General features: G+C 34.9%; 1 protein-coding gene across 1 annotated transcript in view; it reads right to left on the bottom strand.

The window, feature by feature from the left end:
* Positions 1–23,270, bottom strand: part of LOC118196005 (carbonic anhydrase 2-like) — a 38,053-nt gene extending 14,783 nt beyond the window's left edge. Inside the window, exons 1-2 of the mRNA XM_035367362.2 lie at positions 23,255–23,270; positions 2,626–2,728 (exon numbers count right to left, since the gene is read on the bottom strand). Of these exons, the coding sequence (XP_035223253.1) occupies positions 2,626–2,680 (55 nt within the window). The 5' untranslated portion in view covers positions 2,681–2,728; positions 23,255–23,270. The remainder of the gene's footprint in view (positions 1–2,625; positions 2,729–23,254) is intronic.
* Positions 23,271–26,541: the final 3,271 nt, after the last annotated feature.

Raw genomic sequence — 26,541 nt, forward strand, 5'->3', positions numbered from 1 at the left:
GCCGACTATGGCGCTGGCCTTGAATCCTGCTAAACACGAAGAGAAATCCTATAAAAATATTGCATTCATCTCTCAGTGGATTTTTTTAATTTATCCATAAAAATGATAGATTACACTTCGTACATCAAATTTCATTTTTTTTTTTACAAAGCCAGTACGTATTATCTGCTACCCTATTAACTGGCATGAGAGAGCCGGTTGTCATACCTTGGGCTCCGCACCGAATCCCGAAGATGGCATGGATGTTTGAACGTGTGCAATATCTTTCCAGGATGGGTGCACTTAACATACTGGGAGCTTAAAATCATCTGGAGATGTTGGTGATAAGAGAAGAAAGGTGGCAGGTACTCGAATCCATACGCCCGGAGGATTCTTCTTGAAGATATAGATAACCCAACGACAGGCTCAATCCTTGTCTTTTGACCAGTGTACTATTCATAGATTTGATCTGCTCGCAGACTCAAATCATTATTGTTGTCGTTGTCTGTAAGTCCCTTGATCTACTCGCAAACTCAAATCAAGAGAATTAGAGACAACGACAACAATAATTTTTTTTTAGGAAACACAGTTACCATTATCTTTTATTTTTTTATTTACGACCTTTATAAATAATTAATTTAGATGCTTATGAAAAGCGCAAAAATAATATTTCAATTTAATATTCTCTTTAAAAGTCATCAAGGAAATTAAAAAATCTACTTTTGGCATTTTAAATATTTAGTAAAGTAAATTTAGCAGCATGAAATGTTCTTAAAATCCAAAAAATAAGAAACTGAGTATATATTTGCTTCAACATTTCTCTCGGCGAAACTGTTGATTTTTGCCTTTCGGAAACTAACATTTTAAAATCTTTTATGACTTAAAACATTATTTAAAAACTTTTTATGCAAGCCTTTTAATGTAAAAGGTTTTATTATTAGTACATTATTTAAGACAGAAAGTCAAATACTTATAAATGTTAATTACTTATAAAATAATTTCTTTTTATATACTCAAATATGAACATAAAAATTCTTCTTGCGATTATAGAAAAACGTTCATATGATAGGCTTAAAAACAATTTAGTTATTGGTCTTCTTGTCCATAACGAATTAAATATATATTTTTAAATCATTTTATATAGATGTATTTGTCAACGATCTTTTACTAGTGAGCTGAATGAATTTAATCCTTTTTTAACCTATATTATGTATCTATTTGCAACAAAAGTTTTGTAATTTTAGTAGATTAATCTAAATATTCATTATCTAAGGTAAAAATTAGATTATATATTACAAAAATAGCAATGAATAATATAAAAATAATGTAGAGATTTCGAACAAAAATTTTGTTATTATTATTATAATTATCTGAAACATAATTTTGTGTCTCCTTCTGCTAATATTGTAGCTATCAAAAATTAGTACTGAACGAATGGTAATAAAGGTCAATTTATTTGGAAATTACAAAAGACTCAAAATTTCCTTTAAAGTGCATTTTTGATTGGCAAACATGCTTAAAGGTACAGGAAAATAAAATGAATATTAAATTTTATAACATGAATAATAATTTCAAATTAACAAATCAATAAATTACGTATAACTTAATATTATTAGAAATAATGCTCTTCAAACATTAATAACAAACATGGAAATGTATCACTTTAGGAGTGGAAAAGATAGATGACAAAAAATGTTTAAAATAATGACATCAGAATTCTTGACAATGTAATAAATATGGTTATTTTTCCTATCAATAACAATATTGTTTATCTCGATAATAATTTCTTAATTTTTATTAATAGGTTAGGTTATTTAATTACGGTAAAGCCTCGAGGGGTATCTGCCTAAGAGGAGGGATGCCTTCGTGGAGGACTTTCTAAGGGAAACTGGCTCGTATACACGTTACACACGGGAAAAACCACAAAAACGCCCATGCAGCCAGTCCGTTCGCGGGATTCGAGCCTCGGACCGAACTACCAGTGTTCAGCGACTTTACTTCTCTGCTGCTGGTGGGCTCAATTTTTCTTAATATAAAGGAACAAAATAACCAATTTCTGTTGAAGTCTTTCATGCGAAAATAAGTAGACAGGTGATACTGAAAATTATAGCGTACGCAAAATCAGGTACAGTTCCTATTTAGAATTGGAAAGCCATAAAATGATGAAAATTGCTAAAATGAATTGTAGGAAAACTATTAAAAAGGCATTAATATTCACGTGTATAGCGAATTATTATTATTGGTACTATTATAAAAAATTATCTTAGATGTTTGGACATTATTGTAAAAAGTTACTGTAAAATATATTGATATTATTATAAAATCATTATTGTAAAAGTATTAATAGTATTGTAAAACGTTACTGCAAAATATTAAAATTAATAATAAATTATTATTGTAAAAGTATTGGAATTATTATAAAAGCATTATTGTAAAAGTATTGGTATTATTAGTACGCCTGTAAAGAGAAAATTATTTAACTAAAAGAGCGGCAGGATAAAACACTTAAAAATTTAATGCTCTTCCGATAAAATTATTTAAATGAAATGTTTATAAGTTTAGGAAGATTTTTGAAAAGCCTTCTCAGCAATTCAATGAAAGTTATAATAAATCGCAGCAGATGAAACTAAAATAAAAATTTATTACCTGAAAGTGGCAACAGGAGCAGAACAGAGCATAAAACTGTAGTCGCAGGAACCATCTTGAACAGCTTTTTCTCACCTCTGAAATTTCACTTTCTTATATATGCCTAAAAGTTTAGATAAAATTTAGGTTATCTCCCTAAAGTCAAATAAACAACCCTTCAAAACGCTAGCTGATCGCACTGGATAAATTTTATCAGTTTGCTTACAGCTTTTATTTCCAGTAAATGCTGATCATTAAGTTTCCCTAAATAGAACAAGTGTCCCTCATTATTTAGAACACTTTTCCTATCAGCTTCCACCTGTTCAGAAACATTAACTTTCCTTATTTTTTTGTAAATGAATCATCTATTAGTTATTCATAATTCTGCAAAAACGAAGAAAATAACGTATTCAAAACGGCCTGTCAATTACCACGTAGCAAAATTTAAGCGAATAATGTAATCTCATTATTCAAGTCTTAAACAGCTGTACAGCTATCAAAAGGAGGTACAGCTTTGTTTCAAGACGTACAGCGATCAAATTGAAATTTGTTTGATCTGCCTCTTTTATGCTAAGTATAAAAATGCCTTTGAGAAATGTGGTTAAATACTGATCCAGACACTCCTTATTAATAAGAAACCTTTTTGAAATATGAGAGGGAACTTTATAAAAATATATACAACTCTGTGAAATAGAGGGTTTTATAAATATAAAATCTAACTTTTTAAAGAATTCTTCTAGAGGAAAACGTTTTATGAACAAAATACTCATTAGGAGTTCATAAGAAATTTCCAAACCTTTATGTGAAAAATTTGCGTACATATTCGACAACAAGTTTATTGATTAGAGAATATTATTTTCTATGACTTTTACCGACTCAAACTATCGACATTTACAATAAATTCGAGCAGCAAATACAATACAAAGTTGTTCTTTAGGCCATTAACGATACCTTGATCGGTAAATAGCCCACAATGGTCAAATGAATAAAGCTGCAAACGAATAAATCTTTCCTCGAATTCCATTCTCAGAAATTGAACAGTCCGCCTACATGAAATTCGTGAGTAAAGTAAAAATAGTTAATTTCCTTTAGACTGTGTTCCAATAGTACCTCTACCCATAGGCAGCTAGCCCTAATGATCTTTGCCATCATAAAATAATCCAATCCCTTTTAGGTAAAATTCCATTTGATGTTAATTGTAACTGCGACCGTCGCTGACCAAATGAATATTACAGCTAAAGATTGGTATCTGTTCCGGATTCGGTCCCTGACCAAAGAACTAGCTGAATATACTTACAAAGATATTATGTTATTTCGAAGCAGGAAAGATGAAAAATGAGCAATGCCCTTGCCGGGACTCGAAGTACGGACCTCTCGAATACGCGCCGAGTGCGCTGATCACTACACCACGAAGGCGGGAGAAATACCTTATATACTTTTCGTTGTTTTCTTTATTTCTACTAAAAACATCTCTTCTCGTTTGCTTTGTTTGAAGCAAACAACCAACTAACCATCCCCAGACGAGCAAATTTATCTTCCTTTAAGAAGATATCCTGATCGCGATCAATTAGGTAATCAGCTGAATCTTTGACGAATATAAATATAAATCTTATATTTTTGGCCGTAAAATTACTGAAGGTTTTGTTTTTAACTAATGAAAGTACATCAGCGAGAAACTTTAAAGCCAAAACTGTCACTTTCCCTTAGTTTGCGTAGAAATTATTTTTAATTTGGTACCTTAACTGGACCTCTCATTTTCCTCTCGCATTTCCTCACCAGGATGCAAATTTAAAGTTAAGTAAAGAGAAAATGTAACAGCATACGAAACTTGAAGTTTATTCAGAGCTTGATTTAGCCAGCGCACATTACTGGTTTGTCTTTGCTGCTGGTTACGCTGAGCTGCTGATACGCCTTTTCGCCATTTAATAAGTCACTCGCCGGGTAAGTTGTTGAGTCAGTCTAGTTAGCCCTTAAACTAAATTGTTAGTCCAGAACTACTAATCATCTTTGAATTTATTATTACATTCTTCTTAAATTCCAGCTCAAGTCGTCGATGTTATTGTGAGCATGAAGTACGGGCATTTGTGTTAAGGGTTTGACGAATAATAAAGGGTTTGTTTTACCCTTCTTCTGTGATGTAATTATTCACGCCTGTGTCAGAAGTCGCAAGGTTTTCTCTTGCTGTTCTCGTGCCCATATTACATGGAACAATGGTTGCTAGAGCATACTCCGAAGAGAGGTTGGACTTCTATTGTCCACCCCCAATTTTGAGGGAGAGCACCCCGGGGGTATCCAGAGGTCTCCCACCCATCTCCACTCCCACCAATCCACACGGAAGGACTTTCGGCTTGCCGCATATTTAGAGCGCCGCCATGCCGCACCGACACTATGCAAAGGAAGCACAGCATCATAATTACATTCCCAAAGCCGGGTAAAGACCCGAAACTGATTACCAGCTATCGTCCAATAAGTTTGCTAAAGGAATAGTTATAATAGGAAAAGTTTTAGAAAGTCTTAAAAATCAGACATACAAACACCTAGAAAGATTAGACCTAATTGACAACTCGCATTGATTTGGATTTAGAAGTGGACATTCGACAACGCATCTGGTTTTAAATCTGGTCGAATATATTGCAAATAATTTTCAAAAAAAGAAGGCAGTCGCTGCGTGCTTCCTCGATTTCGAAAAAGGCTTTCGATCGAGTGTGGCACGCAGGACTATTTCATAAGCTTAGCAACTTCTTGCTGTCAATCAGCTTCATCCAATTAACGATTTCTTATCTAAATCGCAGAACTTTTCAAGTAAATTGTAGAAATGTAAAAGTAAATTGTAAAAATCTTCTCGAGAAAGATAATTTACAGCGGTGTTCCGCAAGGCGCAGTTCTCGCTCCCTGTCTTTTCAATATATTTATAAACGACCTGACAAACCCTTGGATGCTAAGATATTAAAATACGCCGATGACACGGTTGCACTTACAGATTGTGTCAACTCACCTCTCGCTATGGAAAAACCTCAATTTAAAGTCAACATTGTTACTAAATGGTGCGAGGACTGGAAAACCAACTTAAACTCAAGTAAATGCTGTCTTGTGTTATTTAGACGCTACAGGAAAAATGTAATTGTGAATACAGACATCAAAATTAAAAACGAAACAGTTCCGATCGCAGACTCTGATAAATACTTAGGTGTAATAACAGACAGCAGACTCACCTTCAAATACCTGTGATAGCTGTAGCTGAAAAAGCGGATGCTGCATTCTGCGCGCATTACAACCTGATAGTCCCAAAATTAAAATTATCTCTTAAAATCAAAAGAACCGCGTACCTATCTTTAATTAGACCAATTATGTTATACGCCGTTCCAGCTTGGGCAACTGCCAATGAGACCGAACATGCAAAATTAGATGTAATCTAGAATAAAGTACTGAGATCGATCGTGGATTGTATTTGAGGAAATCCCAAATTCAGGACGATTTGAAAGTGAAGGCTATGCATGAACAAATTTTGATCACTTCACATAATTTCTTTGAAAGTCTGAGAACATCCTCTTACGCTTCTATTAGAAGTCTATGTGACTACGATGCAACAGTCGAAAGTGTGGTCAAAAGACCTCGCACGATACATCACAATCCCTGCCAATGCCAATGATTTGAAAATTTCGGAGTGCCTATGATTCAAAACCATTTACCTCCACATCAGAATTACTAAAAGTGAGCAGAAATAGGAAAAATTTGGCATAAGTGATTTACTTGATGCTCAATAGAGGGAGCCACAGGCTCGAGAAAGCTTAGGGATAGAGATAAGAAAGTAAAAACTTGAGTATAATAATTTTTTTATAAGTTTTTAGGTTTTTATATATTTTTTTTGTATTTTATATTTTAAAATTTTTTTGGTTTTTATAATTTTTATACACAATACAAACACTAAAGCAAAAAGCGGATAGGAAAGAGTTTACGATTAATAGGCTCATTGGCATGTGGCTTGTGTAGGATAGTGCAAATAATAAAAAGGGGACGCGATGAAAATATTCATAGGCAGATTATAAAATCTGCGGGAGATGTGATTCTATGAGAACAGATTGATAATTTTGCTAGAAGATCTTGATTGCAGGTATTGATGATGGATAAAGCAATTATATGGCAGCTCGCTGAAGAGACCTCCTTCCTTCATGGCGCGGGGGCTGGAACTGATGTTGAGAGACCTTCCAGTGGAGCGGTGTTTGAGACACCAGAGTGCCTGTGCCAGAGGCACTACCCCTTGTAGATCAAATTAGACGTTTCGAATCACAATACAGTTAGCCAAAAATAAAGAGTATCGAACTTTTTTTTTTATAAATACTTTATAATTTTTAGATTGTTTTGTTATTTTTTTTTATTATTATTATATAATATTTTATTATTTTTTAATTTTTTTTTTCTTTTTAATATTTTTTTCCCTTTTTTTTTCCTTTAAATTGAGCCTGAACTCATTTTTTTTTTTTTTTAGAATAAACAAGGCCAAAAAGCAGTCGAGCTGGTGAATAATCCTGGAAAGGAATGTGTTAATACATGGACAGAGAAGTGTGAAGATTTTGGTGCCGAAGAAAAGATAAGCAGTAAAACAACATTGAAGCTACTGGTAAGTATAAAAACAGTACAAGTACACCATATAAAGAAAACAGTATAATATAAATAAGAGAGATATAAATTAGTACACCGTTACATAATCCAAATATTTAGTAAGGCCAGCGGCCTGTCTTTGTTATTCAGATCATTAAAGTCATATGTTGCAATCTTAATGGCAGGGTTGGTAAGGGTACTTTGTTTCATGTGGAATTTTTTTGCTATTTTATAATAAAAGGACCTTAGCATACATACACCAAGTTCCTCATGAATACGGTTGTTCCTGATGTACCAGGGAGCATTAACAATCTGCCGAAGCATGATATTTTGAGCAATTTGTAGTTTTCCACGATATCGATTGCAAGCATAAGCCCAGACAGGGCATGCATAACAGAGTAATGGACGCATAATGGTTTTATAAATGAGCAGTTTGTTATCGACAGATAAAACACTGTTTCGAGCAATTAAGGGGTAGAGTCTAGCTTTACGAGCTCGAAACTTTTGTATACTAGCTGTAATGTGTGGGTTCCATGAGAGTGTCTTACTGAGGATCACCCCTAGATAAGGTACTTGCTTGGCCCAGGGGATGGAGTTTCCATAGAATTTCAGGTTAGACTTGAATTTTTGCTTTCTGGTGAACATTATTGCTTGAGTTTTGTTGATATTGATTTGAATTTTCTATTTGATCAGCCAAGCCTCTAGTGAATGTATGTATTTTTGTAATCGTTGTATAACTGAACCAGCAAATGCACTTTGTGATAGGATAGCAGTATCATCAGCATACATGGCTAATGTTATGTCGTGTGATGTTGGGATGTCGTTCACATAGATATTGAAGTATGTGGGTCCTAAAAGCGACCCTTGTGGGACCCCAGCCCTGATGGTGTGAGGTGTAGAGTTTGTACCAGATACGTGAACGACAAAGTTTCTACCTGCTAGGTAGGACTTAGTGATGTTTATGATGTAGCCAGGGAAACCCAGGCTGTGTAATTTGTAGGTGAGTGCCTCAAGCCAAACTCTGTCGAAGGCTTTTGCTATGTCAATAAAGACTCCTCCAGTGACTCTTCGGTTCTGAAATCCCTCAGAGATGAGTTCCACGACTCTATATAGCTGGTTGGTGGTGCCAAGGTCTTTTCGGAATCCAAACTGGTAGGGAATGATGATGTTGTTGCTTTCCAGGTAGTTGTTAATTCTATTGAGGAGTACAGCTTCAAAGACCTTGCTTAGTGAAGAGAGTAAACTGATAGGTCTATAGGATTCAGGACTGGATGAAGGTTTACCAGGTTTAAGAATGGGAATAATCTTGGCAGTTTTCCAGAAGGCAGGGTAGTGTTGTAGCAGAAGCATTTTATTGAAACTTTTGCAGAGGAGAAAGATGATCTTGGTAGGTAGTTTCTTAATCATTTCATTCGTGATTCCATCTAAGCCAGGACTTTTCTTCTTCTTGATTTTATTGACATAGCTAGTCACCTCCGAAAGCATGACAGGAGGGATGTTGTTAGCGTATGGGTTTGTTGGGAGCGTGGAGTGAAAGTAGTTGACAAGTATATCTGTTTGGGGGTCTTGAATGTTGTTAGTGCAAAACTGAGATTCCAGGAGCTGTGCAAGTAATTCTGCTTTCTCAGTTTCTGTGTAGAAGATCCTTTGTGGGCCTTTAAGGGGCGGAATGTTATTGTGGCATTTGGTGTACCTTCTAATAGCTTTCCACAGAGAATTGTCATCTGCAGAGAGCGAATTGAGGTAGCTGGTCCAGTTGTTTTGTGCTTGTTGTTGTGTGAGAGACTTGACTTTGTTGCAAAGTCTATTGAAGATCTGCTTATCCTCTCGACATCTAGTTCTTTGAAACTGTCGTCTAGCAGCGTTGCGTTCCTTGGTAAGCTTGGCAAGCTCTCTAGATCTGTGAATCTTTTTCTTGATGAAATTCTTTTAGGAGCTGCTGTGCATTTTTATAGGCCTCATTTATTTTGGTGGTAAATTCCTGAATTAAACTATCAATGTTGTCCCCAGTGTGTATTGTTGGTAGTGTGTATGGGATGTTGTTTAGAGCTTTGGTGTAGTCTCGCCAGAGAGTTCTGAAGGCTCTGGTGTCTGTTGTGGTATAACTACTAATGTCCAGAATCATACGAACCGGATTGTGGTCAGATGATAATTCATCCAGCACGGAAATATCCAGTGGGATACTGGTATTTCCGAGCAGGAAGAAGTCTAAGATTCCAGTAGACTTAGTAGTGTACCGTGTTGGGGTTTTAGGAGCTGCTATGTGTAACTGGGCAGAGGTAGCCAAATTAAAGATTACACGTCCATTGTCATTTGAGTTATAGCAGTTCCATGCTCTGTGTCGTGCATTTAGATCTCCACCTATGATGATATGTTTGCCCAGAGTGAGTAGAATTTGTAAGTCAGCCAGGACTGCTTGAGCATTACGTCCTGGTGGTATGTAGGTGGAGACAAAAGTGTATGTTGTTGAGGTGTTTGTAGTGAGAGAGATAGCTGAGGCCTCAACGACCGAAAGCTGTGGTATTGGAATTGGTGAGTGGGGAATACAGCGTTTAATCAGCAGTGCAGTTCCACCCCCCCCTGGGGTGGAGAGTGGTTGGTGGCCTGTTAGATCTATGCACAGCATAGTTTCGAACGAAGATTGGGGTGGCAGGGCCAAGCTTGTGTTCTTGGAGGAACATAATATCTGGGTTATGCTCATTTATAAAGTCCCTTAATTCTAAGATTTTTTGGGACAGTCCATTACAGTTCCATGTAATGATGTGCAGATGAGTAAAAACATTATACATTATTATTACAATTAGAACCAAATACATCTTCAAAAAGTTCAAATAGAATAAACAATTTATCAATAGCATTTTCAGTTTTATGGATTTCAGGTAGTTTAGCAGATATTTTCTTTAAGATATTTACAATAGAACAACCTTTAAAAATATTGACAACTTCTTTAATTAATTTTGCAACATCGAGCAGGCCTGCAAGGCCGTGATCATTATTGCTGTCGTTAGAGCCATTGGGCTGAACAACGTTACGTGTATTAACATTTTGGTTGCTGACATTCATATCTGAAATGACAGGCTGTGTGTTAAGACCTTTGTTGACAACACTGGCATATGAAATGCCTGCTTTGATACTAGAGTCCTTAATTTTTTTTATCCCCAGCTGGGGCTGGTTTTGAAGTAGGGCCGTGCTTATTTACATTGCCAGCTCCTTTAATGGGCTGGGTGGCAGGAAATTTGGGACAACCACGGTAGTTAGCCGGGTGTCCTTCTTGAAGACAATTGCAACAGCGTGGTTTGGCTAAGAATTTTTCTGTACAATCCTCAGTTTTGTGCGCCTCTGCACACTTCACACACCTAGGTTTAAGTTTACATGTGTCAGAGGAGTGATGGAAGTGTTGATAGTTATGACACTGTGCAACACTTCCGTTCACTTGATACACTTTAACAGAAACATAAAAACCAAGAAATTTAGTCAAGTCATATATTTTTTCAGCCCCGGGGCTTTTTCAATTTGAACCTGGTATAAGGGCATGGGGACCCTAGTTTTTATTTTGTGCATTTGCGCCACACGACGCACTTTGTAGCCCTGGTGAGTAAGTTCTTCATGTATATCTTCGGCAGGGCAGTCTATTGGTAATCCGCGAATAACAACCTTTAAAGGTTTATCCATTTTGGCCAGAATTACATAGTGGTCAATTTTTTTTGAGTCTAAGTAACTTGTGATGGCCCGGTGGGCATCCTCATTTTCTGGAAATATTTTTAAGAAGTCCCCATTGACCTTACCAGCAAATTCATACTGTACATCATCTTTTAATTTCTTCATGAAATCGTTAAATTTAATATCAGGTTTGACCATAATTGGTCTTGGTTTGTGAATTTTCACATCAATAACATTATTTGCATTATCATTAATTATCTGCACATCATTATCATTACAATCATCATTTTCTTTAGTACTTAATTTTTCAAACTTGTTAGTTAAAGGCAGGTCAACATTGCATTTGATTAATTTTTTTGGTCTGACGGTATTCTTAGGCAGAATGAAACCGTCTTCATCTCTGTCATCATTAATAGATCGTTTGCTTTTCTTTTTTGATGGCCTCTTAGGCTGAGTTTGAATTTCAGAATTTTTAACATTAATTATTTCAGCATTATTTACATTATTACACGTACTATTTCGTGTGACAATTTCATCTTGCAATCGATTAACATAAAAATCATGTACATTTAAATTAGCATGTTCAGGAGTATTGGCACCAAAAAATTCACACTTACCTTGGAATTCTTTGATTAGACCTTCACCAAATGCACGATGTATTTGAAAGTCCTTTTCCATAGCAGCGCGGATTGTAACGTCCTGGAAAGTTCGAAACTGTCCTTGAAGCACAATTCCTCGCGTTTTGATATCAGCATTTATGATTTCGATGAAATGCGAAGCACGTATGAAATCAGAGACATCCCAAGTATTTTTCACTAGAAGCTCTTGCCAGCGATCATCGAGTATATTATTTCCATATTCAATAACTTCCATAGCCAGATTCAGTACCGGTTGTTTATCATTCGGGGTGGTATCCATATCAGAGTTTAGCGGGGGAAACTCATTTCCCTCCATGAGTGCGTTGGTTAAAACACAGAGATGAATTCCAATAGAGCGAGAAAAAATTAGCAGAAAAATTCACACAGCACAAAACCGTAGTGAACACAGACAAATCATATGGGAAAAATCACAGGATAATCCGTCAAGAAGGCACTAATCCGAGATTGGAAAAACACATTCAAGATGTCGGCGAAGATGTTGAGAGGGCGTGTCTAGCCCTTTTGGATGGTGGGTAGATGTCGAACTCTCGGCCAATCACGGTTCTCGGTCTCTTCCGTGAGCTGCGAATAGCAGGATCGTATGCTGGCATCTGTTGAAATGCTCGATTATCAATCTGTTCAATTTTAAGGAATAAATTTTGACTATGTTTTTTGATAAGATAATCAACAGGTTTAATGTTAAGGTCCGAATGAATCACATCTGTACGGACGTACCAGGCTGCGTTTAGGGCCATACGTAAAGTTTTACTTTGAAAAGATTGAAGTTTTTTCACATGAGTTTTTGCAGCAGTACCCCAGATTGTACATGCATACATAAAGACAGGTCTTATAATTGATGTATAGAGAAGAATTTTGTTTTTAATTGACAGATGGCTCTTTCGAGCTAAAAAGAGGTAAAGTTGGGCTCTAGCACCTTTCGCTTTGTTGAGAACATTTTCAATGTGAAGGCGCCAGAGTAATTTTGAATCAAGTACAACTCCTAGGTACTTGTAAGAGTTTGACCAGGGAACATAGTCATCAAAGAACTTAATATTAATGGAAGGGTACGGGAGGGGGCTACGTTTGAAGATCATAGCAGCACATTTAGCAACATTAATTTTTATTTTCCAAGTGATGAGCCAGTGCTCAAGGCTAGAGAGATATCTCTGAATGATTTGGACCAAGTTTTCAAGGCGTTTGTGTTGGGCTAGAATGGCCGTATCATCTGCATAAAGTGCAAGAGTGATACTAGGTGATTTTGGTATGTCATTTATGAAAATGTTGAACAAAATTGGGCCTAAAAGTGACCCTTGGGGGACGCCGCTTAGTATAGGACGGGGTGCCGAAATGAAAGAATTAACTCGTACAGAAAAAGATCTATTAGTGAGGTACGAATTAATTATATGAATTAAATGGGCCGAAACGTCAAGTCGTATGAGCTTGATAATGATTCCTATATGCCAAGTCCTATCAAATGCTTTGGCTATGTCAAGAAATAAAGCGCCAGTAAGCATTTTGTTACGAAACCCTTCGTGAATGAACTCCACTGTCCTCAGCAGCTGGTGCGTAGTGCAGTATTTTGCTCGAAATCCAAATTGTTCATCAATCAGAACGTTGTGATTTCGGAGAAAATCATTCAGGCGTTTAAGTAACACAAATTCGTATATCTTAGATAACGATGATAGGAGGCTGATATGTCTATAATTTTGAGGGTTTGAAAGGCTTTGGCCTGGTTTTGGAATAGGCACAATGAGTGCTTGTTTCCAGCTTTGAGGAAAATAGCAATGCTGTATCATAAAATTTATAAGCATTACTAAGAAAAATAGATAACTGGTGGGTAAATTTTTAATCATACGATTAGAAATAGAGTCCATACCAGGGGCTTTTTTGGGTTTGAGCTTGGTAATGTATTCACTTACCTCGCTCATGGATGTATATTGTATTTCTCTCGCGAAAGGCGAGGAGAGGAAACGTTCAACATCTTGTGGGAAAGAACTTGCGTTGTTCGCAAAAATTCCTTCATTATGTGGTGTAAATTGAGTTTGAAGAGAATCCGCAATTAATTCGGATTTCTCAGCGTCTGTGTGAGCCACCGCTGCGTCCGTAGCTAAGGACAAAATGCTAGATTTGTGTTTGCGTAGGCGGGCTGATGCGCGCCAAAGACTGTTATCATTGGTCGTTAGGGACTGAATGTAATTCGTGTATTGTGATTGGAAGAACTGGTCACATGATGCCTTGATCTCATTTTGGAGAGTACGGAGTTGAATTTTTAAGCCAGGATTTCTATTTCTTTGCCAAAGTCTCCGTACTTTATTCTTTTCTTTAATTTTGAGTTTAATTTCTTGAGGTAATTTACGAAAATTGGGTCTAAGGGTGGGTTTTGATACTTCCTTATAAGTATCTGTTAAAATGGTCGTTAATTGATCAACTGCCGAGTCTATATCATGGCTGGATTTAATTTCAAGGGAGGGCAAATTTTTACTTTTAAGTTTGAAACAAAAATTGTCCCAGTTTGTAGAGACGAGTGCCGGAGAATTTTGATTAAAAATAGTACAGTTAAGGTCTATGATCACGGGGTTGTGATCTGAAGATAAACAGTTTTCAACAGTCACGTGATATCCAAAAGGGATGTTTCGAAAGAGTGCTAAATCAATGAATGAAGGGGCACCCCGTGAACCATATCTAGTGGGGGAATCCTGCACTGTGAAGGGCCTTTCTGGCCTTTGAAGTGCTCCATAGCAACTTCGGTTCCTAGTAGTTCGGTGATATTGTAGATTTCAGCTGCTTTTAGGCTATTGTATATCTGTAGATAGAACAGGGGCATCGGCTTCTTAGTTTTCCATCTTTTTAGCTGTGAGATTTTATGGATTTTGAAACCGAGAACTTCCACCGCAGTCTGCACAAAACTGAGTGGTGTGTTTGAGGGTAATCCCCTAATAACTGTTTTAAGTGGTCTGTCAGATTTAAGAGTGTGAGATTTAAATTCTATATTATTGTCAGTTAAAAATCTAACGACAGTCCGGTAATCAGTTTCATTTAAGGTGTTGAGTTTGAGAAAGTCTATGTCGTGTTTTGATTGGACTGTCGGTGCGTGACGTTTAAGTTGGTTTAAAAGAAAGTACCAATCAGCACGAGGCTTGATAAAAATTGGTGGAGGTGCCTGTACTTTTGGTTTTTGGGTTTCTGCCGGCTGCTGAGTAGTATGTTCTGTATTATCAGTATTTGTCTGGATAGCATTGAAAGAGTTTGTAGTATTTATGTTAGTATTATTTTCAGTAGAGATATTTTTATTTTGGGATTTTTTAGCAATTAGGTGTTTGGGTGGTAAAACAAACCCTTCAGCATCAGTAGGGCGAGTACGTTTTTTATTGTCAGACTTTGGAGTTTCAGGTGTGATTTTAGGATTTTCAGTAGGGGTGATTTTAGTAGAATTTGGATTGATGGGTTCCGAAATATTAGGTTTTGAGGATTTAGATTGACATTCTTTAAAGAATTCGTCTTCGGTGGCAGGGAGGGTAAATAAGTTAACTCCTAGGTTAGTACATAGAGTGGGGAGTAAAAATAAAATTCTCTCACCCTCATCCGTCATCTGTTTGATCATCTGTTCCTTTGCTGGATTATCAGAGCGTTGGAGTCTCTGAATGTCGAAAAGCAGGTCCGTGTGCCGATTTTTCAGAGCATATATTTGGATGGCACTTTTTGATAATTCCAAGGCTGAAGGAGAAGCAGGTGGAGGAGCGGTAGTATCCATGTCCGTATTTATCCGTAGTTGAGGAGAGGCAGCAGTAGAAATACCAGCTGGCGGCGCCGTATTAGTGTTAACGTTGACGTGCAGGAGCTCTGAGCTCTTACGTCTATCACTTTCTTCGTCCATGACGAGCAATGTAATGAGATCTCACAATCCCTCTTGGTAATTGTAAATATGTATATAATGTATCGTTTGATTATCTGTGTAAACTCAACTGTAAATACAACTTATTTCACATTTCACTCTAACAAAGCCAATAATGGACTTTGCGCCCGTGGAGGGCAGAGAAGTGTGTTCGTAAAAAAATATTCTTTTGCTATTTAATCAATATTATTTATTCATTTATTATTGAAAGTATTTCGAGTGTTTACCAAGATGTACAGTGATAATCAAGCTAAAATTGTGAATTCGCAAATTCTACATTAGGATACGCCCAACTGAGTATTTTCGCCAATCCAAAGCTCAAGACCTTATCATGTGACCTAAAATTAGTGAAATGCAAATTAACTCAATTTTTAACTATGAACTTTGTGTTTTGTACCAAAGATATTTTGAATGAACTATGAATGTTTTTTGGTATAATGTCAGAGATCGTTTAACTTATTTGATCGAAAACTCAACTTGTTTTCTCTACTCATATGACTATTTAAGTTCTCTCAATCTTAAAATGCTACTTTTGATTACAAAATCCTAACTCAATTGACTGAATGCGACCATTAATGTTATTGCTTGATCATAAATTTATTAAATGCAACTTTTGCCTCCCACGACCAGAATTGCCAGACTCAGATTCTTAAAGTTTTATCCCTCCGGGTGACAGATGTAAAGTACATCTTTATTATATTACTACTGTGATTGATTGGCCTTTGGCAACTTTGAACTTTTGGTAGTAACTCTTATGTAGTTGAAGCCAAATGCGAGTGAAAGCAATGAGTAATGAGACCGACACTAAACGTTCACAAACATCTATGTCTTCTCCGGGATTCGAACCCGGGCCCTTCGGTACCGTAGTAGGCTTCCCTAACCACCACTGACGCAAGGTTTTTCTTGTAAGATCATTTTAATTGTATGATAGCTAAGAATGTTAGATCTTACAAAACTATAAAATGTTTCTTTATATTAATTATGTTAAATGATGTCTAGTGGAAAAGTACTTGGTCAGTAGTTCAAGTTTAATATTTCACTACAACTGGGGTCAGAACAATTTTACAACTTCGCCACAACAATTTCACAACTTCACCTCAATTTCACAACTGGTGTCAGAAGGGGGATCCGATCCCTCAAATGATTGTTGCGTTCTACGGCTTCGCGGATTTGGAGTGACGACGAATCAAACTTGACGAAGAATCAAAACACAATTTATTCGCCAGTATTTCACAGGACAGTTCCAAAGAAACGTTTACAATAGTCGAAAAACTACAATAAACACGCTGAAACAATCAGCAACACAGCCTTCAGGCTATTATGGTATAATGGTGAAGACAGCTTCACGGAAAAACCCTAAATACGGCTCTCGACTCGGTCGATCGCTCTCGGAGCTCAACGCGCTCAAGATACTCTTCACGACGAAACTCACGATACACTCACGAAAAACTACTACTTCACGTACAGGCAGGTTATTTATAGCTTTTAATCTGCCTTCGAGAACGTAAATAGGTAAGAATTCGTTCTGGAATGTTCTCGCCCCGTCTGTAGCATATTGCCATTTTTGTCTCTAAATGGGCGATTTCGCACCTAATCTGGCAACCCTGTCTCTCCTTGCCATTTTCTGGCAAACCTAAATCCTTTTTGCGGGTAAGCTTTCTCACTGTAGCTGGGCATTTCGTAACACTGTCCCCTTCCAAGGACTGCACGTCCCGGGCAGTACAATATATTCTATGCACCTCTAAAAGGTTGTAACTCTAATTTTTCCTTGCTTGGTCTCCTATCCCATTTCCTATGCTTTTATCTAAACTTATATTTTGCAAAAATAGGCAGTTCTGTACTTTGAAGATGCGCCAGGAATGGCAAAATGAAATCTTGCGCAAGTTCCATGTTCTTAGCAGCAAAGTTATTGAAGTTACATGCTTTTGATGGGTGCTTTTTAAAATTTTATAGTTTTTTTAAAATTTTTTCTCTTTAATGTATAACAAACCATGCAATGAAAATTTTTCTTTAGGATAGTCATACAAAAATTGCAATTGCTACAGAACTTTCCCATTTAAAAATAATTTGCTAATTTAATTTCACTATGAAATTTGATTACAGTGTCTCTAGCCGCCCAGACCGTATCGTGGTTAAAGGAGCCTACTGCGATACCAAAAGGCCCGGGTTTTCGAATCCCAGAGAAGGCATGGATGTTTGTAAATGTATAGTGTGTGTGCAGCATGGGGCATTCTAAATATTCCTCTAGAGAGGATGGTGGATTCCTCTAGAGAGGATGGTAGTAGGAGAGGAGGAGTGGGAGATCCTTGGACCCGTCCCCCGAGGTTCTCTCCATCAAAACTGGGGGGTGGAAGGAGCGAAGTAGTCGTACTGTCACCTGTATGGTGCTCAAGACTATGCCAACGACAGGCAAAATCTTGCTCTCCTTGCCACGATGAACTTTTTTACAACTAAGTCACAACACACAATAACAATATCTCTATATTTAGGCAGACCTCAATATTTTTTCCTTTGTTGAGATCTCAAAGCGTATCTTCATTATGAAATAATGAAGAATGTGTGTATATGCATGTATAAATGTATGTATGTTTCTCGTAAAAAACTACAGTAGCTAAAGCCACCAAATTTTGAATATACGCTGTTTTTTACCTGAATAACTGCACCTTGAAGCCTGAATTTTGAATTTGTTTTGCTCTTTAATTTGTTTCATTCATGGAGATATAATCCAGTTTATAAATGTAGCAGAGCGAGCCAGTTAAAAACAACACATATCTTAATAATATTTTGATATTTTTAGTGGCAAAAGATTGTTAATAATGTTTACTGTTTGGACCACTGCTTCCATGCAAGAATTTTTCTCAAACATTCCATGGTGTTTGCGTAATTAATAATAGACATCTCTACCTCCTCATACTTTGGCCAAAAGTTCTTGCTATTGAATTATGGCTATGAAATGTCTTTGAATTCGTTTTTCAATAACTATCGTCTGTACTTTCGTATTAGTACGAATTATTATAATTCGTATTAGTACGAATTTTATGAACTTCTGATTAAAAGATCAGCGGTTTTTTAAAACTTTGTGTTGCCACTTTACAAACTGTAAGATATTTATATTCCAAATTTAATCCGAAAGCACGTTGATATACGAATTCTAACAAAAAACTTTCATCATATTCAAAGTCTGCAAGCTTACATGAATACGATCTTCACAATGCATTTCGTAGTCTTCAATTAAAAAAAAAAAAAAAAAAAAAAAAAAAAAAATATATATATATATATATATATATATATATATATATATATATATATATATATATATACTATATTTAAAAAATAACTAGTATATTACTCCCAAAAAGGCATTTTTTAACGTCTTAAGTGTTATTATTTATTAAATATCATGTTCTTCGAACTTAAAATTCACTTCAGCAGCAATATCACAAAAAAGTGCACACACACTCACACACCTCGCACATCAAATATCCGTACTTGGAAGATGCACGCGATGTTAATACTAATGGAACGCTTTGAAATCGTTCAGTTTGTTAATCAAAAATTCATTAAAATTTACAAAATTTGAAATAGATAATAAAACAAATTTCAAATTCCAAATTTGGGCTTCCAGATGCCCGTATTCGAGTGGAGGGCTACGCTATTTAAAATTTGATGTCTCTAGACTATGTTGTTTTTACACAATGCAAGAAACAAATATTCATGCAGACTCTTTATTAGTTAATTTCTTTAAATATAATGCAGAGTTCTAATATTTGGTGGCAACAATTTGAAACGTGATTCATACTTTTATAGGGAATCAAGGCAAAATGGCAAAACAAAATGAATTATTATTAATAATTCGTGTGGCCTGTGAAATTATATTAGCTGGATTCATTAAAATCGGAATACGCGTTTTTTTTTCTAATAATTACTTTAGGCGGCTGTGCAAGCGGTTAGTACTTTGAAAAAAAAAATTATGTCATACAAGGTATTCGTTGTCACGTCTTTTAGCATAAACCTAAAAATCTAAACTCTTATTCCCATTTGCTGTTGTTGACGTTAATTATATTGCACATTAAAAGGCAAATGCATTTTGATATCAGATTTCGTTGCTTTATATCACGTAATAATCTCATCCGATATGAATCTGAAAGTGTTATTTCCCTTCAAAGTAATCATTAAACTCCTTTTATTGAAATATTTTATCAAAAGAGGAAGAATCTAATGTTGCTATCTGAAAGTTGAATTCATGTCACTTTTTTTACTTGCTCTTTTTATAATGCAGCTTTCATAAAAGATATTTTGGTAATCTAAATAAATTCATATTTGAATACTTTTCAAATTCGCTTAAAAATCTTAATTTAAGAAATTGTGTTAATTTTAAAAATAATATTTATTGCTACGTAAATTTAAGATTTCCCTCCTCTTTTATGCTTCAGATTAAATTCGTTTATGTTTTGCAGATTGAAATATACTGCACTTGCAAAAGGTAAATTTACAACAAGCATATAAAATTAGCAACTTTTTAAATTGTTAAAATTCTATTCACGTAATTCTTTCAGATGTTTTCTGCAAATGGTGAAAGAATACTAAATTCTTGTTTAATTTAAGGAGTCGTCTGTTCTTCAGACTGTTTTCCATGAATTTAGATGCAATAATAAATATGATTATTTAATTTCAAATGTCTTTTCATTATTCTGCTGGAAGTGAAGTCTTTGACATCGGTAAATTTACTTTTTAGAGTCTGTTTAAAGAAACGAAACAAACGGCATTTCATCTATCATGGTGTTGGTGGTTGGTGTGTTGAGTTATGGCAAAGCACACGAGGAGTATCTGCCTAAGGAGAGGATGCCTTCGTGGAGGACTTTCTAAGGGAAACTGGCTCGTATACACGTTACACATGGGGAAAATCACGAAAACGCCCATGCAGCCGGGATTCGAACCTCGGACCGAACTACCAGTGTTCAGCGACTTTACCGCTCGGCCGCTGGTGGGCTCATTTCATCTATCAAGAAATGAAGTAGCAATATGTCATTTTAATAAATCCATAATTAAATTCAGGTGAGATGTTTGAAATATGTTTTCAAATCTTGAAAACAAAAACATTTTACCAGTTATAAAAGTAACGCAAATCGGTTGCAATCACAAAAGCATTTCCCTGCTTCCATATTACAATCAATAACACCTCCCTTGAACTTAGAGGCAGTTTTGATGATAAACACATTTCTACACATATAGCATTAAGCAAAATTTAAACGCATATATAATAAGATAACGCTTTTAGCATTAAAAATAAATCTGTTAGGGTCCTGTTCTAAATAAAATAATTGCAAATGTTTCAATAAATAATTTTTATTCCCTTCTGTGATGCATAATTTTTAGCTTGAAGCATAGCAAAATAATACCATTGATGTTAAATGTATATTTAGAGTAGCTCCGATATTAGTGATGTATTATACGACAAGGATTTGGCAAATGGTTTTAGTCATTCATGGAGATATAATCCAGTTTATAAATGTAGCAGAGCGAGCCAGTTAAAAACAACACATATCTTAATAATATTTTGATATTTTTAGTGGCAAAAGATTGTTAATAATGTTTACTGTTTGGACCACTGCTTCCATGCAAGAATTTTTCTCAAACATTCCATGGTGTTTGCATAATTAATAATAGACATCTCTACCTCCTCATACTTTGGCCAAAAGTTCTTGCTATTGGATTATGGCTATGAAATGTCTTTGAATTCGTTTTTCAATAACTATCGTCTTTACTTATATATTTTTATAGAACATTCTTAGGTTAAATATCAAATGATTGTATTCTCTATGCCTTTTGAATCTATGCTGTAAAATTATACTGCAGACATATTTATTAGCCCAAAGGACGTTAGCCCAGAAGGCGTTTAGTCATTTTGCGTTGAAAATTGTAAATGTCCGCTTAACTTTTCAAATTGTTGCCACCAAATATTATCGCCCTGTATTATATTTAAAGAAATTAAATGATGAAGAATCTGCATGAATATATGTATGTTTCTCGCATACACGTTATCACAACGGTATTATCACAACGGTACCTAGAATCATCAAATTCTGAATAACGTATTCCTCCGCCGAATACGGTCATCTGGAAGCCCTAATTTAGGATTTGTTTTATTATCGATTTCATATTATGTCAAACATTAAAGAATTTTTGATTAAGAAGCTCAAAAATTTTAAAGCGAGCAATGGTAACACTGTACGGGTAAAAAACATTTTTATCTCCAGCACGTGAGACTGTGTATCCGAAGTTCTGAAGATATGTTCTTTTAAATATTTTGTGATATTGCTGTTGCAATGAATTTTATAATTTAAGTGCGAAGGACACGATATTGAAAAAGTAAAGGTAAAACACAAACGTTAAAAAACGCTTCTTTAGGCGTAATATAAAATCTGAAAGCTTTCACATTTTTATTTTTTTAAATATTTCTTTATTTTCTCAAGGATATTATGAATGCCTATAACAAAAATACGAAATTTTTAAGCATTTATCATTGATGATTTGGTCATGAAAACCTGCATAGCGCACACCTGAAATGAAGAAATCGTTTTGAAGATTTTAGCCATACTGAATGTCATTTTAAGAAACTGAACTCATGAGATTAATAATTATGTAGAATGTAACAGTTTTCCACGAACCTGAATTTTTAGCCCAAAAAGGGAATGACATATTAGTCTCGAAACGGCATTTGGCGTTGAACTTTTATAAACGGCATACCACTTTTGAAATTGTTACCACCCAGTAGTATCGCCCTGTATTATATTTAAAGAAATTAAATAATGAAGGATCTGCGTGAATGTATGCATGTTTCTCGTACTATGAATAAACAACGGGACCTGGAGCCATCAACTTCTGAATAACATAGTCCTCCACCGGAACATGGGTGCCTTGAAGCCCGAATTTGGAATTTGTTTTATTGTCTGTTTCATATTTTGTAAAACCTTAACGAATTTTTGATTAAAAACTCGACGATTTCCAAGCGAGCAGTGGCAATATCTGCGAATTTATTTGGTTTGAGCATGAATTTCCAAGTGTGAAAGAAAGAATCGAGTAAGTTTCATAAAAAAAAAGGCATATTGATAAATATAAGCCAAATTCAATTAACATTGAAGAGCTAAAATTCTGTGAACTAATTTTTTAAAAACTACTCGTGCGATTTTTACAAAACTTGGCAGAATCGAAATAAATGGGGGGGGGAAGTATGTTATTTTTGAAAAAGTCCGATTATGTGTCAGAATACATATGTTATAAGAATATCTAATACATATCCTAAATCTATATCCTAAATCTAGCTCTCGAGACACGAAAAATGTAAGTTAAAGTTCATCAATCCGCCATATATAAGGAGAGGTGTAAAACTGTCCCCTTTCTTCCGCAATGTGTCCGCCCCCCAAGAAAGTTTTCACACGGTTTGCAATAAAACAGCGACAAGATTTACAAAAAAATAATGCCATTTTTAAATCCATCAGCCTAAAAAACTGCAAATTCAGTATAAATTTTTTAAAAAGTTTCGCAATTTTATATTTAGAAAATATTTTAGGAATTGAAGAAGAGAACATTTTTTTACATCGAAACGATATATTTCAGTAGAATTTAACTGCTAATAATCCAGTAGCAGCTATAGCAACTGGAATCTAAATGTTGCACTAGCATCGAATAATAATACCTATAAGTTACAGAACATGCAGGAATGACACTGACAGAAATTTCATAGCTAAAATTACGTATTTACCGAATGCACGATGTAGAAATAATATGTTTTTTTTTAATTCTAGATTGTAATATAGTTTTTATACTCAGTATCAAAGGAAATCTAAGGCTATGCACTTACCAGGTTAGAAATTACGTGTATGCTTGCTAGTTGTACTTAACGATATAAAACAAAGCTTGTCTGGCTACACCATCAAATATACATGAAACTATACACGTAAAATGCTAACATCCCAAAGTACTTACGAGAAAGAAAAGAAATGCTAAGAATGTTTTCAATTTATCGATAAACATTTCATCCGTATGACTTGCAAAACTGCTTCTGTCGAAGTATTCTCTATGATGAAATGCTTTCAATAGCTTTGGAGTGAAATTGCAACGAACTATTCTAAAAAATCAAACTTATTTTACACATATATGGCATCAGCTTCCTATTATGATACTTGCAGTCATAAGGAGGAAAATTCAAATCAGTGAAGTTCTGGTTGAAAATTTGAATTTGATTCTTCGAATAAAATAATAACTTATTTCATCTAAATTATTCTTACTCAAAAGAAGTTTTAAAAACACAGAAACCCATTATTAGGATATAATTCAATAAGCCCAATTTCTTTTGTAGTCTTTTTTACACATCAACGACTAAGTGCATAAGACAACTGAACACTACTATTTCTTCTGGAATTTAATTCTCGAAAATAAAAGGAGCCTTTTGCATGGGATTTTCTTGTTTTCCCAGTCTGTTATTAAGCATTTCGCTGAAATGAATAGCCTCACTTTGGAATCCTTCTTATTTTTAGTTTTGTAACCATTTGATTTCACTGTAGTCTGTTACTTTAAAAAAAGAACTTTAAGGTCATTTTCCGCCGTCCGATTTGACTCGTAACCATAGGAATAACAGCTGCGAAAAAAAGGTTAAAAAGGTCGATTCGATTCTTCTTCTTTTTTTTTTTTTTTTTTTTTTTTTTTCATCCCCTACTTGATTTACGTTTAATATCTTTCGCTCCGTGAAAAGAACGCGAATGAATGTTGGCTTGAACTACAGTCTAAAAACAGGTGGGTGCACGGTGAAACCGACACGAGTTATGATCGTAAATGGGATGGGCCTGACAACGGCCTTGAAGTGCCTATGTTAAAGTAAAACTATAACAGAAGATTTATGTGAAGTACGCACAAATCGGAATTCATTGGATAAAACTAGTTTTTGTTCTATGTTAAGTATCAATTATATCAGTTTGCGCTTATTCATTATCATTATCGATTTCGGTATTTTCGTCAAACAGAAGTCGTTCTCATTTTCGATTTTAATACTTTAAAAAAAATGTGAAAGGTTTCAGACTTTAAATTACGTGCAAAGGAGCATTTTTTTTTTTTTTTTTTTTTTTTTTTTTACATTTTATGTGTTACCTTTATTTATTAAATATTATGTTCTTCACACTTAAACCTTAAAATTCAGTTCAAGAGCAATATCGCAAAATAATTTTAAAATGAGTGTAACTTTAGAATTTCCGATACACAGTCTCGCGCTTTGGAGATAATTTTTTCTCCCTGTACAATGTTGCTATTGCCATTTGAAATTCTTGAGTTTGTTAATCAAAAATTCGTTAAAGTTTTATAAAATATAAAATCGATAATAAAACAAATTCCAAATTTCAAATTTGGACTTCCAGATGCAGGAGAATTACCGTTATTCAAATTTTGATTGCTCTAGGTACCGTTATTTTACCACAATGACAGAAACATACATACATTTATGCAGATTCTTCATTTTTTAATTTCTTCAAACACAATACAGGGCGATAATATTTGGTGCCAACAATTTAAAAAGTGAAACAACGCTTGTAAGTTAACCAATGGGAATTGCTAAAACGAAATTAATAGTCCTTCTGGGCAAATTGCCCCTTTGGACTAATAATTGCTTTATTTTCTTCAAAAAATTTCCAGTAAAATTTGTGAGATTGTGTTAAAGTTTAAGATTTCGTTTCAATTTACTTTCATCAAGAATACTAGCATTTAAATACTTTCCAAATCGTTAAAATGTCCAGATAATCTGTGCAGTCGTTAAATGTCACTTTACTTTATTGCTAAATTTTGGTGATATTCCCATTTATCGTTTCATTCTCTAGTCAGAATCCATTATCGTTTCATTCTCTAGTCAGAATCATGCAAATTCATCCCTCATCCTCTTCAGCTCTAATCTCTACTGATAAAATCTTTCGCACTTCGTCATTTTTTTAAAATCATTGTCGAGATAGGGATCATTGAGTAAAAAACTTCATCTGGCTTGTTGTTTGATGTAAATTTGAGAACGATCATAAGTCTGAAAGGCAATTGTATGCTGAATGAGATTTCATTACTCTACATTTGAGGCGCGATATTTTCATGCATGGCTGTTTGAAACTTAATAATGATTTTATCAAAGCCTGAGTTTATTGAAACAAAATGTGCTAATCTACCGCTGATATTCGAAGTTAGATTGTATATGTTTAAAAAAAATTATAAAATAAGTAGTACTTAAAAATTAAACTGAGGAAAGAACGTAAGTAATAAATATTTAAAATCCAAAACTAAATGAAATCAGTAAATCCCACCTCGTCTAAATTGTCTTAATTGATGAAATTGATGAAAACTGGAGATTATTGTCTCAGAAAGTGACTTTTCGAAAAGAAGATGAGATGGAGAACAGCAGCGGAACAATCGGCATCGTTTTGAGTGCAGTAGGATGAATCGAAAAAGAATGAATGGGTCTTAGGTCTAAATTTTGACCTCTCAACTTCTTTTCAAAACGTTCTGATGCTACTTCTGTAGTCATTCATCCTCAGCACATAACTTTTAGATGATCTCTCCTAGTTAACATATTTCTAATTGTTTCATTCAGAAGCCTTATTACAGTAATGGATAGCAATAGTCGATGAATAATAAATAAGTATTACTGATTCTTTAGGAAGTAATTACATTACTGGTTCTGTGGCTGCAATTATAGATACTGAGTAAAAACATAGATTTACAAACAACAAAACTGAGTAACAGGAATAAAATGAAAACAGTAGAATCAAGTAATACTGCTGAGAAACAAAGAACCGAATTCACTTATAGTCCAAAAACTTTAGAAAAATTGGGAAATAGCTCTAGAACACACAGGCAGCAGAAATGAGTAAAAAGGCCAAAGTGAAGTTAGAACGGAAAATAATGAAGCGACAAGCTAAACCACTAACAGAGGTGAGTTAGAATCAAAGCACTGTCAATAGAATTGAGCTAATACATTAACAATAAAAGGGAATGTAATAGTGCTAATACATTAACAATAAAAGGGAGTGATAGCATTAAAACACCAAAAGAATAGAGCAATAGTGTAGTAGTAATTCAAAGTTTACGAAACTGAAGAGTGGGGCCGAAAATAGAAGGCATCAA

Source organism: Stegodyphus dumicola, chromosome 1, assembly GCF_044657685.1.
Source record: "Stegodyphus dumicola isolate Sdum_Otavi_A_Nest chromosome 1, ASM4465768v1".
NCBI lineage: Eukaryota > Metazoa > Arthropoda > Arachnida > Araneae > Eresidae > Stegodyphus > Stegodyphus dumicola.